Raw genomic sequence first — 17158 nt, forward strand, 5'->3', positions numbered from 1 at the left:
GCGCCTTCACCTTTGGGAATACCGTTCACTGGGAGAGGGAATCAGGTTGACGACAACTCGGGCGAGCAGACAATCAACATACCGACACACTGTACGGTCCAGCGACCAGCATGAGCCGGACCCGCGAATTGAGCAGGATACTCCACCGTCAGCCTGCGCTGGTTGGCAGTCTGGTTGAACAGCGGCAAGAACGCCGTCTGTGGCTGAGCAGGTGCGAGGGGGTTCAACATCGGCATCGGGGGCGGCGGGATGGTCGGTGGCGGCGGAGGTGGCGCCATGGTCGGAGGCGGCGGAGAGGCCATGGGTTCGGTCTTGACCTTCTTGTATGCGTTGTACATTTCTACCTCGCCGCCCTGTCCATAGCTAGGCTCGTATTCAGGATCAACTAGCTGTCCTATCCAGTTCACAACGGTGTCCATGCCGTTCTGGGCGTAGACGCCGCCCACATACGAGTAGAAAAGAAGACGTGCTTCCTGTATGCGAATTAGGCGTGAGCAAGCTTGTGCATATGGAAGACGTTACGCCACCTTGGAAGTGGAGAGCAACGACACTGCGTCGGCACTGCAACGGACTTTCTCCCTCATCTTATACGTGACGACCCAATTCTCGATGTTCATGTCTGACAGTGTTTCGTGCCTTTGTGCCTGGATCGCGCACGATCAGTATACTGCTCGGCTAGGTCTCATGAGTGGCACACCTCTATATCCTCTGCTTTCAACATCGGCCTCTTGCTGAACAACGCGAACGTTACAGCGAGCTCGAGCACTCTTTCCCCCAGCACAGACAGCCGCTCGTTGTCGCCGAACTCCGAGTCCTCATTTATCGGCGCGCCGGGGAATCGCAGACTCTTGTGCGTGAAGACCTCTAGGATAATGTCGCCACGCAACTTGGGCGCAGGAGGGTACTGCTCCATAGCGTTGGAAGGAGAACGCGGGCGCTTCAAGCCTGGGGTATGGGGAGGTTTTGCTGCTGCTGGGCCTGCGGCGGAGGTAGTGGAGGACCACGTGCCGTCTGCGAATGGTTGTGTGAGAAATGGGGACGGCGCTGGCGAGCCAGAGGACGCACCAGCAGGGGGGGTCGACCATCTTTGAGCATCGGACTGCATGCTATAGCCTTTGACTTGCGCTTTCACCATCAAAGAATCGCCAGTCGTGTCGATGGCGATTGTCCGACTGGTCCAATCTGCCGGGCGAGAGGAATCGTGAGGGCTCGTTATGGTAGCGTTTAGAGTTGTTTTTGTGGGTCCGCTCGCAGCCACACGTTCACTTCATGCGTGGCTCGCTCTCACGAGACTTGCCTGACTCAGACCGTCCGCCACTCACTAAACTTGCCAGTTTCTCTGCGCGCGTCTAGAAATAAAATACTGTAGCAATAACATGATGTATGGATCTACAAGATATGATAAATGCTGTTGGCGATACGCCGACCGGTCGTAGGCTATATATTAGTGCAATACTAGTCGCTGAGTTCAATGGCAGGCGGCGCGGGCGCCGCCGCGTTCGCCAGAGCTTTCCTCTGCTGCTTAGTGAGTATGTGACGAAGTACATTGACCGTGGCCGTATGAGCTGGATCATTTTCCAGTCTCCTGATAGCCCTTTTCACTCTGCAACCCAATCAGTCATCGGAGTCAGGGCATGCATGGCATATTGTGACCTCGTACCTCTTGGGACCCGCCTTGACCTCTGGACAATCCTTGACTAGATGGTGTACCATTGCACCGCATATCGGACATCCCGCACCACCGAGGCTCTTGACCTTCTTCAGTTTAGGAGAGTCTGTGGGCATCGGAGGGGACGGGGGGCGCTTGGATGGTCCTGCAATGGCACTGGTAGTTCCAGATGGACGTGCGTGAGGCGAGGGTATTATGCCCTTCCCTCGCTCTGTGCGTCCGAGTGAAGACGAACCTGCCTCGACCTTGGGGGACAGGAGAGGCTTGGCGCCATTCATCTGAGGCTTCGTGCTTTGTGAACCGCCGGAGTTACCACTGACTTTACTGGAGGACGGCAACACAGCCCGCTTCAGCGACTGCAGTGGCAATGGCGCCTCAGGCTTGGGTTTCCTGTGCAACGGTTTGCCCTCCTTCGCCGGTCTCTCCAGCAGATGCAGGGGTTGGCCGTAGATCAGGTGAATCATGCCCCGTTTGTGCAGCGTCTCGTCAATGACTTGTATTGCGGCGCGCTGTTTCGGACCGAGGGGTCAGAGATCGACTCCACAAAACGAGGAGGGGGTACGTACACGATCCTCAACAGGTTCATCTCCAGCATGGACGAGCAGCATGAGCCTGTACTGAGCCAGGTTCTCGGGGCTCTCTGTCATGTCACACGGCTGATCTCCATGAGATTCGCCGCAGAGCCCACATCGAGGTTCGCTTGTGTTTTCTATGGGCGAGAGTGGCTGAGGACTCTCCACCCGCTCGAGCGCACCAGAAGTGAGCTTCTGACTGTCACGAGTTGCCTTCGGCTGAGCAGGTGGAAGTAGGATCGTCGAGGTCGAAGCAAGAGGGATGTCTGGATCAGCAAGTACTCCATGCTGGTGCTTAGCGATGTCTGAGAGTAGATCGTCCTCCCGAAGGGACGCCGGGTGACTCGAATTGCTGTCGCTGTCAGATGCAGTGCCAGGCGCGGCGTACACGTCGGAGTCGTCTGAGATATGGGACTTCGACTTCTTGCCTTTCCCTCTCCCTTTGCCAGTCTTCTTTGCATCCTTATGTGGCGTATCCAAATCATCTTGCCCGAGGTCTTGCTAGAGACGGCACCGGATGAGCACCAAGTGAGACTCACGCACTCAGCACGTACCTGGGGGAACACAGCAGCTGCTTTGCGACGGACACCGCGGCCCGTCGTCTCTGCGGCCTGGACCTTCACCCGCTCTGCAGCTATGCGCTCCAACGTTTGCGCCCAGGAATCTGCCTGATCCTCGTTCGTGTCTTCTTGGACTTCCTCGAGCTCGTCCTTGTCCGCAGACCATATCTTGGCGAATGAGAAGGCTGCGTTGGCGTTCGATTCCGACTCGACCTCATCACCTTCCTGCTCGGTCCGTTCGATGAGCTTGTCGATGTCATGCTCAGAATCTACTCGGGTGTCAACATATGGTGTACCCCAGTCAATGTAATCACCGACAATGTATCTGACGATCTTCAGCATTCTGCTCTTCTTGGAACAGAGCCTGCGCTCCAAACATGAGGATAGACTGGACATCCTCTTTCGAGCCATCTTCGTCATCCATCTTCTGCACGATGAGATGATCGAGTACAAGCTTCTTCTTGCCGGTTTGTACAATCTTGTCTTCACACTGAATCAGTCTACTGGACGGAGCGATATATACTGCATTATCCTACCTTCTGCTGAGCCCTTGACCATCAGCTTGAAAACGAGGCATGTCTTCTTCTGACCAAAGCGGTGAGCTCGTGCGATAGCCTATTGTCTCGACCGTAAGTACAAAACAGCAATATGCCAGAAGTGATCCTTACTTGTAGGTCCTATTGAGAGTGCATCTCAGTCTCAAGGCTAGGAGGGGAACAATAGACATACCTGGTGGGGGTTGAAGTCGGGATCGAAGATAATGACAGTATCCGCCGTCCAAAGATTGATGCCGACACCGCCAGCGCGTGTCGTCAAGAGGTATATGAAGACATCTGAGTCAGGCTTGTTGAACTCGTCCATGCCTTTCTGTCGGTCCGCTTGTTTGGTGTTACCGTCCTGAAAGGGTATATGAATATCTGCGCAGACAAACGGGAGGCAGACAGTTTTACATACCAAACGAAGATACTTGACCCCCTCTCCGATCAGGAAATCTTCGATGACATCAAGGGCGATAGAGAACTATGCACGGTGAGTGCGCGCGGCATGCTTCGTCGCTAGTACGACATACCTGACTGAACAGCAGTACGCGATGCCCTCGCTCGCGTAGCTTGGGTAACATCGTCTTGAGGAGTCCGAGCTTCGCGCTAGCGTCAATGAGCTTAGCGTGCGTCTCTTCTTGAGACAGGCCTTTCGGCTCAATCTCCTCCGAGACGAGGTAAGGGTGTTGTAGACATCTACACGGTAATCAGTCGCTGACGTGCTGCCCGGAGCACAGGCAACCCACTTCCGAAGCTGCATTAAGATGTTGTTCATGTTGGCCTTGCTGACTGCGGCGCTCACTCGAGCCCCGGTAGACCCTGTGGCGAGAACACGCAAGAGACCCAGATTCTGGCCTAGAGCGAGAGTCAGACGGAAAGGCGCCCAACGGTCGTTAATACTCACTCAGGATGGACCGGTAAACCTCCTTCTGGAGTGGCGCCATGCTAATGGGCACGATGACCTCGTTCTGATGCCGCAGTGTGAGCGAAAGCACATCAACAAGTATTGAGCAGTTTGACCTTGGGCGGCAGCTGTAGCACCTCTGACTTGATACGACGCAGGAAGTACGGCTTAAGCTTTGCGTGAAGCTCCTTGACCTTGTCTTCTGTCAGCTCTTCGTACTGCCTCGCCAGACCAGCAAGGTCAGTCCATTCCCCGGGATCCAAGAAGTTCATGAGGTTGAACAGTTCTCTGATGTTGTTATTCAGAGGCGTCTGTGCGAAGCGTCAGCACGAAGCAAGGACAAGGGAACAGCAACCATACCCCCGTCATGATGACGCGGTGCATTGTGTTCAGATCCTTGAGCTTCTTGAATATGAGACTCGCATCGCTCTTGACTGGTAAACCTTCAGCATATCACATACACAATAGCAAAGCATTGCTTACGCCTCTGGCCCTCATCAACGACAAGAACTTCCCACCGAGGCGTGTTCTTGAAGACCGGAGTGAAGTCTTTCGGATTGGTGATCATCTCGTACGTCGTGACGAGAACATGATACTTCGCCCCAGTGGTCTTCGGCAGGACGTTGTCCTTTGGATGGAACAGCTCGTACTTCTTGATGATCTCCCGAGCCTTCGATTCTCCGTAGAAGGGGACGACCCGAAGCCTGGGGGCCCACCGCTCGAACTCGCGCACCCAGTTCGAGATCGTCGAGTTCGGAACCACTACGAGGACCGGGAAAGCCTCGTGTTGTGTGGCTACGTGTCCGATAAAAGACGCAATCTGTACTGTCTTCCCCTAGTGCCGTGTAGACAAGCTTAGCTCGAGCCGTATCACAAGATGTCTGGTCGACTTACTAGGCCCATCTCATCGGCCAGGATGCAATTCTGATGGTTCCACCAGTTGTCGCAGAGCCAATTCACGCCGTCAACTTGGAACGGCATCAACTTGAACTGAGATTCTTGACCGTTCTCGGGCTGCTGCTCGGGAGTGAACGCATACTTCTTCCTCCATGCATTCTTCGGGCGAGTGTTGTCGAACAAGTCCTCCTCCTTCCTGTTCTTCAGCGGGACCGTGACCGAACGGGCCCTGAGATAGCGTTCGAACGCAGTATCAAATGCCGTGTAACTCGCCGACCCAGGTCGCGGTGGGGAATCCCAAGATGCTAGAACGAAATTGTATGAGACATCAACTCATGCAAAGCGGTGAGGAACGGGTACCATCTTCATAGCCTAAATCGTCCCACTTGAAGAATGCCCAGACTACGCGGTGGATGTCATCGGGTCTCAGCGTCTTGTTCGTCCTCTCCTCATACTCCTCGACTGTCTCGATCAAGTCCTGGCTGGGTTGCTCTCCGAGTTCGTAAGCAGCGTCCAGTTCCCTACGAACTGCCACCATCCGAGGCTCGTCTTCGTCCATTTCCTCCTCGTCGCTGTCCTCACGCTTCTTGCCCTTGCCCTTCCCTTTACCCTTACGCCCAGCCGTCTGCTTCGTCGTCCCGAGCCGTGCCTCAGGATGCCACAAGAGCACGTCTAGGACACGATCGACGCGTTTCCACACGGGCGGGATCCTGCGCTCTGCATCCGGCATCGCAGACAACACCGACACCACCTTCTTCTCCTCGGGTGCCTGACCATCCGTAGACTCCTCTCCGATCTCGAAGGACGGGCCCTGGCTCGCGGCGGGCTCGTCGACTTTCTCCTCCTCCACAGGCTCCGGGAGCAGCCGGATCTTAGAGCCCCCCTGGAGGAAGTTCTTGAGCCTGGCTCCCGACGTAGCGAGGAGCCACCCGTGTGGCACCCACGACGTCCGCCTGTAGCTACGGTCCGCCCACTTGACGAGGTACTCGCGAGGCAGCATCGCCTTGTAGTTCACTGGCTCGCCCGCGGGTCGCGCAGGCTCCACGGCGTCCTCGGGGTAGGGCCGCCACGCGAGGATGTGCTCGACGTTGTAGACGAACGACGAGCAGTCCCCGCACTGCCAGTTGGTGGTGGTCTGGTAATGGTCCGCGAGCATGGCCGGCGTCACGTCGTCAGGATCGTACTCCCAGTCCGCTGGGATGGGGAGATGCGCGTAGTGCGCGAGACGCTTGCAGGTGATGCACCGGAATGCGAGCTCCTTGCCGTCCTCGTCTTGCTCATTGTCCTTGTCGTCCTCGGCTGCCTTCTCGGACGTTGCCTCTGCGGTTGCGTCGGCCATTTCGACATCTCCGGAGCGTGCAGCAGCAGCAACAGCATCAGGCTGCTGCTCCTCTGTCTTGGCCTCAATGACATCCGGCTTAACGACCACCTCTCGGCAGGCCATGCATACACCGCCCTTCATACAGGATGTGCAGATGAAGTCCGTAGACTGCCATTGCTCTAGCTGCGACCGTTTAGTCATTGCTGGTTCTGTGAACTCATCGCCCTCCGCGAGAGCTCTGTCTTTCGCGGCCTGCCACTCGATTTTGTCGCGCTCAAAGGCTGCCTTCAGTATCTCGTCACGTTGGGTCTTCGCGAGGCATGCCCAATGCGCTACTACAGGACACTTCAGGCTGCAGGAACAGTGTGAGCTGAGGGTCAGCACAGAGCGCAAGTGTGACCTACCATCGTACCCAGCCACCGAGTGCCTCTAGACGGGCCAGCTCGTCCTCACTCGATTCATCGTCGCTGCCCTTCTTCTTGCGTCTGCCTGGTTTCTTCTTCCTCGCCTGTACCATAGCCTGGTGCGTAGGCAGCGTGTGGCACTTCTCGCACGTCTGTCTGTGTATCCTCAACATATCACCCTCCTCGTCAACCCGCTCGTCCGCCTCCATATCCGCGATGGGCCGGAAGTGGCCATACGCGGCGCGCGAGCCCCTCTTCTTCACCCGCTTCTTCTTCGCGCTCTTCTTGCCGGGTTTCCTCTCGGCGTACTCTTCCTCATCCGAGTCGTCATATTCCTCATCCTCCGAGTCCACTATGATGTCCGCGTCCCTAAGGTTGGACCTCACCGACCTCTTCGAGCGCGACGACCGCCGGGGCGCGACAACCTCCTGCACGTCGCTATCGCTCTCCGCGTCCGAGCCCCGCGCGACGACCGCGCGGCCCCGCGAGCGCGTCTTCTTCGGGCTGAAAGGCAGCTCGCGGCCCTTGCCCTTGCCACCTGCGGACGCTCCGCCTTTGTACCCACGCGCCGGGGGGCTGTCAGAGTCGGAATGGAAGCTCGCGGCGAGCTCGTCGGTGCTCGAGCTTCTCGGCCTGAGACGACGCTTGCGAGTGGGAGCGGGACGCTTGATGTGGACTTGAAGGCGGACCCTCGAGTTGATGTGGACGTAGCTCGCTGAGGGATCGAAGGGACCTAATGTACCGGCTTTCTTCGCTTGTTCTGGAAGAGAAGGTCAGAACTAGGGCTTCTGCATGGAGGCCAGAGAATCGCACCGTATTTCTTTACTAGATCTGGTCGGGCGTGCTTAAATTCGTCGACGGGGAACTGCAGCGATTCGTCAGTCCTATTTTATGACAAAGGCGGATTGGTGTGGCCACAACTCAAGAATGTCGCGAAGTGGAAATCAGAGTCGACACCTGCGCAGCGGAATTGGGGCTACGAGAAAGTTCAGGTAGCAGTGGCCATGGCCGATTGTGCATGTGCTTGGGTAGAAGTGATACCCTCATACAAGCCGAGCACGTCGAAAGTCAAGGATGACGTCGAGCAGCAACATGCTCGCTCGCTCCGGCTGCTGGGACAGAGATTATATACACCGTACGGCGTGTGGCCAAGGCACCGCCAGTACACTAAGCGAGCAGATGTGCACAGGGAAGTTGAAGCTGCACTCACCCGATGTAAAATCCCGTCCGAGTCACGCGCAAAGTAATGCAGCACTCCGTCAATTTCGTGCACCCCCACAATCTCCGAGAAATCGTCAAAAGCAGACTCGATTGACATGAGCTGCTCTGCAAAGGGGAGATACAGCGCCTTTTCTTCTTCGGGTAGTGGTGGGACGTCGATGTAAAATGGCTGCTCACGCGTACGCTGGCGCGCCGACGGGAGGCCAAGGGACACGCTTTCGTCAGGGGAACTAAGCGAACTCGACCGTGAGCGCACGAGGAAATCGGAAGTAGGTGGACCGTCAGCGACGCTCGATAGCCTGGCGGGGCTGTCAGGGTGCGCCCGGGCTGGTGGCGGGGTGAAGAGCAGAGCAGGATCTGGAGGAGGCTCAGGCATGATGGTCGCGACAAGACGCGTCCAGGCGCGTCGGAACGCGTGGTCGAGAGGCGGCAGCTGCGAGCTCAAGCAGCGCTCAAGTACGGGGGTCGCGAGCTGTCGCGACGGGCCACCTCTTCCTGTTATGGCCATCGCCCTCCGCTTCCCACGGCTTTGGTCTTATTACGTGGTTAGGGTCCCCCGCGCGGGGTTCGCGGGTCGGGACGACCGCAGTACGACCGTTTCTCGACAGCGACAGCGATAGACGAACGCAGGATTGAGCTCACCGCGGCCGCGAAGACGTGTACGGTATTTGGACGGCGGCGACTCCGACACAGACGGTACGTACGCCTACCCGCATGTCTGCTCGTATACTGATGTCGGGACGTACACTGTAACACAGGTCCTCGTCGTTCTCCCCCATGGCGAGCCCAGAGGGACCCCCACACGCCGCCGGCCACCGTGGAGCGATCGGCGTGCCGCGACGTCGGTACTTCCTCCGCCGGTGACACTGACAGCGGGCTCAGTCGCCCCGCCGCTCGCCGCCGTTGACAGCGAATGCACTTGGTCGTTGTTGAATGCCCCACGTGAGACGTTCAACCGCGACGCGACGCGCACCTATAAAAGGGCGCGCACAACCTGCCGTCCCTCTCCCCTGCCTTGCGCTCCCCGCCTCCCAGGCACCCCGTCCCCGCCGACGCCCACTCACCTTCACCTCAGCCCAAGGATGCCTCTTCATAGCTTCCACGCGATGCCTTCTGTACCTCCCATAGGTACGCAGGCAATGCGGTTCGCGCTCCTCGCCATTGTTCTGGTTGCGGCCGCAACCGTTATCACCGCCACGGAGGGCCTCAGCGTGTGGTACAAGGTACAGAACGTTTTCAATGCCGCACTCGCGTAAGTGTCAACCTTCAAAGACGAACTATCCATTGACAAAAGCCCATAGCCTCCTGCTCACCTCACCTATGCTTCCCGCCATCGTCGATGTTTATATCAGTATCGCCGTCGCCATCTCTGGTGACATGCAACCCGCCGTCATCCACATTTCGGACGTGTACGTCGGACGTCTTCGACCTTTCGTTGCAGCTGCCCCTGGTATCATCGCTCGGTCAATGTCGCGCGCGATGGTTGGTGTCAGGACAGGAGCACACATCGCCCATGTCGTCGCGGTCATCGTCTCCAAGGCTCTTCGCGTTGTCCTCGACCTCGCCGCAAGGAGATGCCTGACCGCCATTGCCACGCTCGCATCGTTCGCCCGAGTCGCTCGTGACAGCGCCTCGTCGACCATCGTTACGGCTTCATCATCCCTTCCCGAGCTCACGGCAGCATTCAGCATCAGCGACGCGATTAGCCCAGGTGTAGCCGACGCCCACCAGCTCATGTTGCTCGACGTAGGAGCTGCACTTTCAATCGCTGCTATGGCTTCCCCTGTCTCAGCAATGGATGAGTACACCTCACCAGGTGTCATATCCCCTCGTACGAACACTCCTTCCCACCCCGTCTCACCGTTGGCGCCGCCTTCACCTGCCATGGACACACCTGAAGTCCAAAAACAAACACCGTATTTCACTCCTCGTCTGCGCTGCGCTTCTCAACACTCTACCGCATCCACGACCATCGGCCTCGGGATCCTCATGCCTGCGTCGATCAACGACCAGCACCAAATCGACGAGCCCACCTTGTTGTCTCACCAACACAGTCCTATGTTTATCCTCCTGAATTCGTCACCCTCGTCATCTGTTGTTTCCTTTTCCGAATCTGTCATGAGCGATCAAGATGAAGACGGACTGCAACACCTTCCTATCAACGCATCTGTTCCTCTCCCAGCCTATACGCCCCATAGCTCAAGCATAATAGAATCCCCCGCCTGTCTTCTCGACGACATAGATGCCGCTGGCATCCCCCTCCCCGACAGCCCGTGCGAATTCATCGAAACGACGATCAGCCTTCAGTACATCATTCCCCACATGTCTAGCCCAGCACTCTCTACCACCTCGTCGAACTCGTCTCCTCTGGTCAGGTTCACTTTGCCCATGTCTCCTCTGCTTCATCGCACCTGCCCTGCATTCGAGCAGCTCGTAGAGGACCTGGTCGATTTCAACATTCGCGACCCAGCGGTGCTTAGTCCTAACCCTGTTGTTGACAGCGTCGTGGAGGACCTCGCTAACCTCAGCTTTGACGATCCCGAGATTGAGATTTCTACTGTTGTCGACGACGCGGTTCCGGAGCCAAAGGTACCAATCCATTTTTTTCCGTAGCCTCTGACAGTGGGCTGACTGGGTTCTATTCACAGAGCATTCCCAAGGAGACCCCAGCTCCCGACACACCGATCAGTTCTACAGTGACCGTTATGTCTTCGTCAGTCTCTTCGTCAGTCTCTTCGTCATGGACTGCGATACGGGAATCTACCATCATCGTACCGGACACTCCAGAGCTCTTTGAGTCTTCGACGGTGATGCCGTCCATCGCACACAGCATTCCGACGTCACCGGTGGCCCCTTCCTTGTGGGCGTCGATACGCCAGGCCGCCAATGCCTTGGCCAGCCCAGCTCTCTCCTGCTCCTCTCCTATTTGGTCTCCAGCCTTAGGGTGCTCCGCTGCGGCTTCTCCGTTCTTGCCTTGTGTGAACCGTGACACCAACCCCTTCGTCACTCTTACGGCAGCGTTGCACCGCACGACCATCCGCGAACGCGATGTCGAGCCCTTACCAGTTCGCATGGTACGTTGGTCCATCTTTGTCCGTAGCATGCCCCTCTGATGCAAAATGCTGCAGGACGTTGACGATGACAATGCCATCGACGATATTGTCAGCGTGTTCGCAGACATGGCGATCAGTGGCCAGGGGAAGGTGACATGCCCACGCAGGGCTGGCGCCGACGGCTCAACGACCCTCAGGGTGCCGCAAAGCGTGGACGACTGCATGGCCAAGCCTACGTTTTCCCCCGATGTGGACGAGATGATGCTCTTTCCCGACTTCAACAAGGCGACAACCTCCCCTATGCTCGACGAACCCACGTCCGACATCGAGATGGACGAGAGCACGGCAGACAAGAAACTCGCCTCCGAGGACGTTGAGATGGCAGAGTCGGTGCTAGCTCGCGCCAAGAACGGCATCGTGCCAGTTTCACAGAGGACGGCAGCAAGGCATCCCACCGCAGTGAGTTCAAAGCGTCATATTCTACGTTCGCCTACTCATAATCCGCTTGATCAGGTCGTCGACAACGCTGCTCGCCGTTCTCTTGTACAGGCATGGCTTGTATCTGTGTCTCAGACCGAAAGCAGCCGCGTTCATGCTATTCCTGCCAATGCGACCACGCCATCGCTCAGGAACGTCCAGCCACGTCAGTACATCTACCGACAGGGGGACAAGAACTTCGCCATCCAGTTGCCCGTTGCGACAACTTCGGCAAGCCCGCGCAAGACGGAAGCCCAGAAGGTACCTCCTTGTGTAAGTGACCGGAATACATAGCTCCTGCCTCTTACTGATGATAGGCACGCAGGCTTTGCTGACGGCCCTTTCAGGCCAGCCGTCTTCATCAACGCAAGGCAGTGTACAAGCAACAACCGTTATCAGTCGCATGGCGCCGTCGTACAACTTCGCTCCGTCGCAGAATGTCCCTGTCGTCAATAGGCCGGGCTCGATGCAGGGACCTCCACCCAAGCGCCACCGTGACTCGAACGCACTCAACGCTACTGGTGGCGTCGCACCTACAGCCGCCCCTCGTTCATACATCGCTGCCCCCGCTTCGTCCGTTGGGCCTCGACCTCACCCTGGCAACGCGCAGCGTTCAGCGTCAGGCTCACAGGGAGTACCCGGAAATGGTCAGCCTCCGAGTCGGTCCCGCCCGATGAAGGTAAGCATCACCGCGATATCCTTATGATTGTCTACTTACGTCGATGTCTCAGAGGATGCCCCCGGGTACTAGAAGGGCCGCAGGAGGCAGCGGTGGACAGTTCGTGTTTGGAGGTACGTCTGCGCTAGTTCGTCTACGTTTACTCGGCGGCTCATGCGTACCCCAGCGTCGCCCGGTCGCGCTATCAACGTCAGCTTCGGTCACTCTACATAAACAAGTTCGCGCAGAAGAGACTTCAAGTTCATACTACGCATATATCTATTACCTCGACTATCCAACCCTCATGGACTCTGGCAACAGTCTAGTCAACATACCATCACGTACACTCTGGTACTAGCACATACACACGCTAACAATTATCCCATATATTCGTGTATCTTCCCCCATACCATCTCTTGACTTAGTCTTCTCCCGCATCTGTAGTATTAGCGTCTCCGAGTCCTCACTGTAGCATCTATAACCGTCTTCGACTGAAGCAATGTATCCAAGTCATTTGTCTCGTCTCTTTCCTTTCATCCGTATGTGCACGTCGTAGCCTAAGGATCGTCAGAGGATAAGGCTATGTGCGTTATGCGAACAATCTCTTCGCGAAACGTTGACGTACGTCGTGACTACTGACTACTACTAGTAGTGCAGGATCCAGTATCATATTCAAGAGGTCTGCCTACTGGGGGCACAGTGGTCGCATCTCGAGACCTAAGCATTTCGTGATACGATGAGGCAACCGCAAGTGCTGGTACTTCGTCACTCTAGCTGTGCTACATCTGCGTACGTAGTGCAATACTCCACCACAAAGCGTTCGGACGATACTTAGAGAACCTGTGTGAAGTTGCCAGTGGCTTTTAAATCTGGGCTTGGATAGATCTAAAATTGCTTCTGGACCCTTGCATGGCCGACTAGCTCAGTTGGTTAGAGCGTGGTGCTAATAAAATGTTACGCCAAGGTCGTCGGTTCGACCCCGGCGTTGGCCAGACTTTTTGTTTTATCTCCGTGTAGGGTTGATATTGGAGTCTAGGAGCATCTTGAGAATGTCGTCAAACAGCATGATTCTTCAATTGAACATGCTGCTTATTGAGGCGACTACTGCGTCTGCGTCCACTGATGCATCGCCGGATTGAAGTTGCAGCACATACACGGGTGAGGCAGCATTTTAGTAACGGTAACTGAAGCCCCCTGACCTGTGGTGAAAACACCTGGTGGGCGCACAGTAATTGCCCAGATTCGCCGGAACTGGGCGACACTTACTTCGAGCTGACGTTGAATAGAAGCACAGCAGGACGTTCGGTATTCGCACCGCGATATGCATTTGTTTGGAGGCTTACTCAACGTGAAAGCCCCATATGAGTACTACTGTACTACGTTCGATTACACCGGAGCAGGCAAGTTCGGCCTCACTGGAGACAGGCAGAACAATCAGCAACCCAACATCGACCACGGCGAGAGCGAGAGGTGTACTCACCGGCGACGTTCCAGAGGGGCTGGTCGGTGCCGTTCGAGTAGGGCGTCATCGAAAGGATGTAGTTCGTCGCGAAGGAGCCCGCGGCCCAGACGGAGAAGCCGACCATGCTCGGGTAGGTGGCCTTGATGTACGCGAGCTCCTGGTAGAGGCTGTGAGGGAAGCGGGTCAGTGGCTAGGATTCAGGGGGTCTCGGATGGATTGTGAAGCGTACTATTCGTCGCAGCTGGCGGTGTTGCCTCCGCCGGTCTCGCTCAGGATGGCCTGACGGTTGCCGTTCTCCTGCAACCAGCTGACGAGTGTCTCGAAGACTTCCGTGTTGTTCTGGGGGATGTTTCCAGTTAAAATGACGCTTCATTGCCCTGGGGGGCGGGTGGGAACTTACGGTGACGCACTCGGCGTGGGTACCGCTGTTGTCGTAGTCGAGGTACCTGTGCACTGTGGATCACGCTTCAGTAATAAGTCTATCACGCGTCCGTATCTGGGATGCTGACCGTCAAAAATGAGCTTTTCGGTGCCACCGAGCGGGTCCGTGACGTTGAGCAGGTAGGGACCGGCGCCCGTCGGGAAGGTCGCGGCGGAGGTGTAGTTTGAGCCGGGGAGCAGGAGGTAGTTCTGCGCGCCGGCGGCGCGGATCGCGTTGACGACGTACTGCACGGACTCGGCCCAGGTGGGGATGTCGAGGTCGTGCGGCTCGTTCATTAGGCCGCTGCGCGAATACGGTACCTCTCAGCGTGCGATACTGTATGAATAGGGTTGACGGACGTACAACAGGAGACGCGTGTTGCCCCCGTACAAGGTGGAGAGCTGCGACCAGAGCGAGGCGTACTCCTCGTTGGTGGGTCCGCCTTGAGCGATGATCTCGCCGTTCCAGCGAGCGTAGTTGTGCTAGGCCGGCAGATCTGAGAGATACTTAAAAGACACGCCAGCGAATAATGAACGTACGACGTCGACAATGATATAAGAGTCAGGGCCAGATGCGAGAGCGGCCTGCACGATGGGGTTGTATTCCTCGTAAAAGAAGGTCTCATTGATCGGGCCACCAAGAGTGGGCGTCATCTCCTGCCATGCGAACGCTATGGATTGAGGTCGGTCAGTTGACTCACCTCGTCAGAGGTGAACCCAGGACACTTACGGATACGGTAGAGATTAGCACCCTCGCCAGAGAAGTGGGCGTACTGCCAAGTGGGCGGAGCCGCAGCTGCATGCCACATTCAGACAAAGGACCCAAGGTAAGTTGTGTAACTAAGGACATACCGTTGTTGGTGAAGCTGCCATTGGTGTACTAGAACATTTGTCAACTCCAGGCCTCACACCACCGTACCAATGAACATACCACTGTAAAGTCGAACCCAGCAGTATTGACACCGCCGAGGCGCGGAACCTGGCCGCTGACGAGCTGCGGCACAAGGGCCGCAGAGAGGAGCGCAAGGGCGGAAAACATTTTGGTTTGCTGTTCGCTGTCGCAAAGTGGCCTACTGACCCGTCGTGCACTATGTAATATATACTCGACAGTTATTGAGCCCGTACAAAGTTAACAATGGGCGAGAGAAGAACACAGGCAACGGAAGAATCGCGGGATTTTTGGATGTCCACGCGCGAGCGACGACGCGTTCGCACAGGGTCACAATCGCTGGGAACGTGGGTCACCTCGACGCGGTACGACTGCGAGTCGTTGACTCAGCGCACTGTCACGGCGCTATTTCGAGCTCGTTTCTTCTCCATATTTTGCACCCTATCGATGGCGGCATGAAGTGTTCACAGAGCAAATTAAATGAGAGCTCCATAGGTCCACTGCAAGCTTAAGCCGTGTGTTCAAGGGCGTCGGGAGTATACGCGTGGAGAAAAGAAGCATCGAGGAAGACACAGGATTGGCACGTTCGAGGCTGGACGCTCGGGGGCAGTGTCTGTCTGTCTGGCACAGGCAGCGGACGCGGTGCAGCTGGTGCTGCTTGGCCCCGGCCCAGCAGCTTGGGTGCTGCCTCGGTGGGCGATGGAACCAAGCGACGCGGGCGCTAACGCGTCACGACGCGATCGAAGGACGATCACATGTGGGCGCTTGGAGGATCCTCGGTGTCCTCGACAAGTCCTCGACCGCGTCGCCCGCCACCGCTGCCACCCCTCAACGTCGTCGCCGTCAACATGGCTGCCGACGCAAATGCCGTCGTCTCTCTGTACCGCGCGTTCCACAGGGAGATTCGTCTCCTGCCTACCAATTATCTCCGGCATGTACTATGCCTCCCTTGCTGCGTACAGTCGAACTAACCGAACCTCTGTAGGCAGTTCTACAAGATCAAACTGGGCGACGACGCCAGAGCTCTTCTGAGAGTCTACGATCTCCATCAACGTGCCAAGAGGATGAAACGTGTCCAAAAGGTGCGCCCCGGCTTGCTGTGTTCTGACGTGGTCTAATGCTCGTGCGTCATCCAGGAGCTGAACAACCTGCGTCTAGCAAACCGCGGCCTCGCTATTAAATTCGACCATGTACTCGATCTCGCCTACGGAAGAAAGGGGAAGCTCAGATGGGAACTGCTCGAGGTGCGAGGTTCCTCCGCGCTCTGTCATTTGTTGCCGCCGCTCGCTGACCTATCTGGGATTGCTAGCCCATTATGACAGACCCCGCGTCTCCACTACCAGACCCCATCATCCCTTCCGTACAGGCCTCAAGACCTCCTGTGCTCTCACCGGAGCTCGCGGCATTGATGACCAGCAATGTGTCACACAAGACCAAGGGAATTCCTCATCAACATATCTTACATCCCCCCATACTTCCCAACCGAGCCGACCCAGGTTCCTATGAAGCGCGGATACTAGGTCCTTTCAGCAAACGAAGAGAGGTCAACATCCGGCGCAAGTATTTCAACGACAACATCCGGATGATCTACCCGCCCCTCGATGTTGGCGTGGACCGGGAGCAGAATCCGACTCTCCATTCGCAGGAGCGTCGGGTGGACGCGGAGACGTTGCAGCAAGCCGGCGTCCGCCCGCTGGCTTTGCAAGGACTGGGCCTTTTTGAAGAGGTCCTCTCGCTCGCGACGACGGGCCGTCTGCTCAACTCGGATGAACCAGCCTTCGCGAATCACCACCTCTCGCCGCGCTTCCTCAGGCGGCGGTTCATAAGCTTGCTGAGGCGGCTGCCCATGCTCACGTACTTGCACCCGCGCGAGCAGAGCAAGAAGATAGACGGGCTCATCACGCGGGTTTACACGGCAACGCTCTCCCCGGAGCAGGATAGCCTCCACACCAACTTCGCACATGAGACTGACGTGGCGTGGTTTAACACGATCAAAGCAGAGCCTAGGGCCAGAAACAGACGCGCACACGCCCGTTGAACAAGCCCCTGGAACAGCGTGTACAGGAGAACGCGAGTGTTCATACTACATAAATACTTTGTCGTTAGTCATTA

At 56.8% G+C, this 17158-nt stretch overlaps 4 protein-coding genes and 1 non-coding gene across 5 annotated transcripts; 3 read left to right on the plus strand and 2 right to left on the minus strand.

The window, feature by feature from the left end:
- Positions 1-1328: 1328 nt before the first annotated feature.
- Positions 1329-8604, minus strand: C8Q71DRAFT_756327 (SNF2 family N-terminal domain-containing protein). The gene is made up of 20 exons (XM_047923589.1): positions 8077-8604; positions 7680-7731; positions 6867-7626; positions 5502-6814; positions 5139-5446; positions 4728-5079; positions 4605-4678; positions 4361-4555; positions 4245-4308; positions 4087-4195; positions 3871-4036; positions 3756-3821; positions 3531-3698; positions 3470-3478; positions 3338-3416; positions 3120-3284; positions 2796-3070; positions 2236-2742; positions 1661-2178; positions 1329-1603 (listed from the first exon to the last, which is right to left on the minus strand). Exons 1-20 carry the CDS (start codon positions 8593-8595, stop codon positions 1456-1458), a joined length of 5847 nt encoding a protein of 1948 aa, XP_047779140.1. The 5' UTR covers positions 8596-8604; the 3' UTR covers positions 1329-1455.
- Positions 8605-8977: 373 nt separating this feature from the next.
- On the plus strand, positions 8978-12800 carry C8Q71DRAFT_756330 (uncharacterized protein). The gene is made up of 7 exons (XM_047923590.1): positions 8978-9339; positions 9389-10676; positions 10736-11161; positions 11216-11599; positions 11654-11890; positions 11943-12296; positions 12349-12800. The coding sequence occupies exons 1-7, from the start codon at positions 9170-9172 to the stop codon at positions 12631-12633; spliced, it is 3144 nt and encodes a 1047-aa protein (XP_047779141.1). The 5' UTR covers positions 8978-9169; the 3' UTR covers positions 12634-12800.
- Positions 12801-13186: 386 nt separating this feature from the next.
- Positions 13187-13267, plus strand: C8Q71DRAFT_t68. The gene has a single exon. It is a non-coding gene; the product is annotated as a tRNA-Ile (tRNA).
- A 394-nt stretch (positions 13268-13661) lies between these two features.
- C8Q71DRAFT_723347 (glycoside hydrolase superfamily) lies at positions 13662-15196 on the minus strand (the record flags this gene model as incomplete). Its single annotated transcript, XM_047921580.1, has 10 exons — positions 13662-13690; positions 13756-13904; positions 13967-14076; positions 14138-14190; positions 14247-14461; positions 14522-14640; positions 14698-14828; positions 14888-14953; positions 15010-15037; positions 15089-15196. The coding sequence occupies 10 exons, from the start codon at positions 15194-15196 to the stop codon at positions 13662-13664; spliced, it is 1008 nt and encodes a 335-aa protein (XP_047779142.1).
- Positions 15197-15894: 698 nt separating this feature from the next.
- On the plus strand, positions 15895-17084 carry C8Q71DRAFT_857305 (uncharacterized protein; the record flags this gene model as incomplete). The annotated part of the gene is made up of 4 exons (XM_047927398.1): positions 15895-15981; positions 16036-16128; positions 16183-16290; positions 16356-17084. The coding sequence occupies 4 exons, from the start codon at positions 15895-15897 to the stop codon at positions 17082-17084; spliced, it is 1017 nt and encodes a 338-aa protein (XP_047779143.1).
- Positions 17085-17158: the final 74 nt, after the last annotated feature.

The sequence above is a fragment of the Rhodofomes roseus genome (genome assembly GCF_022264815.1).
Source record: "Rhodofomes roseus strain CIRM-BRFM 1785 chromosome Unknown C8Q71scaffold_9, whole genome shotgun sequence".
NCBI lineage: Eukaryota > Fungi > Basidiomycota > Agaricomycetes > Polyporales > Fomitopsidaceae > Rhodofomes > Rhodofomes roseus.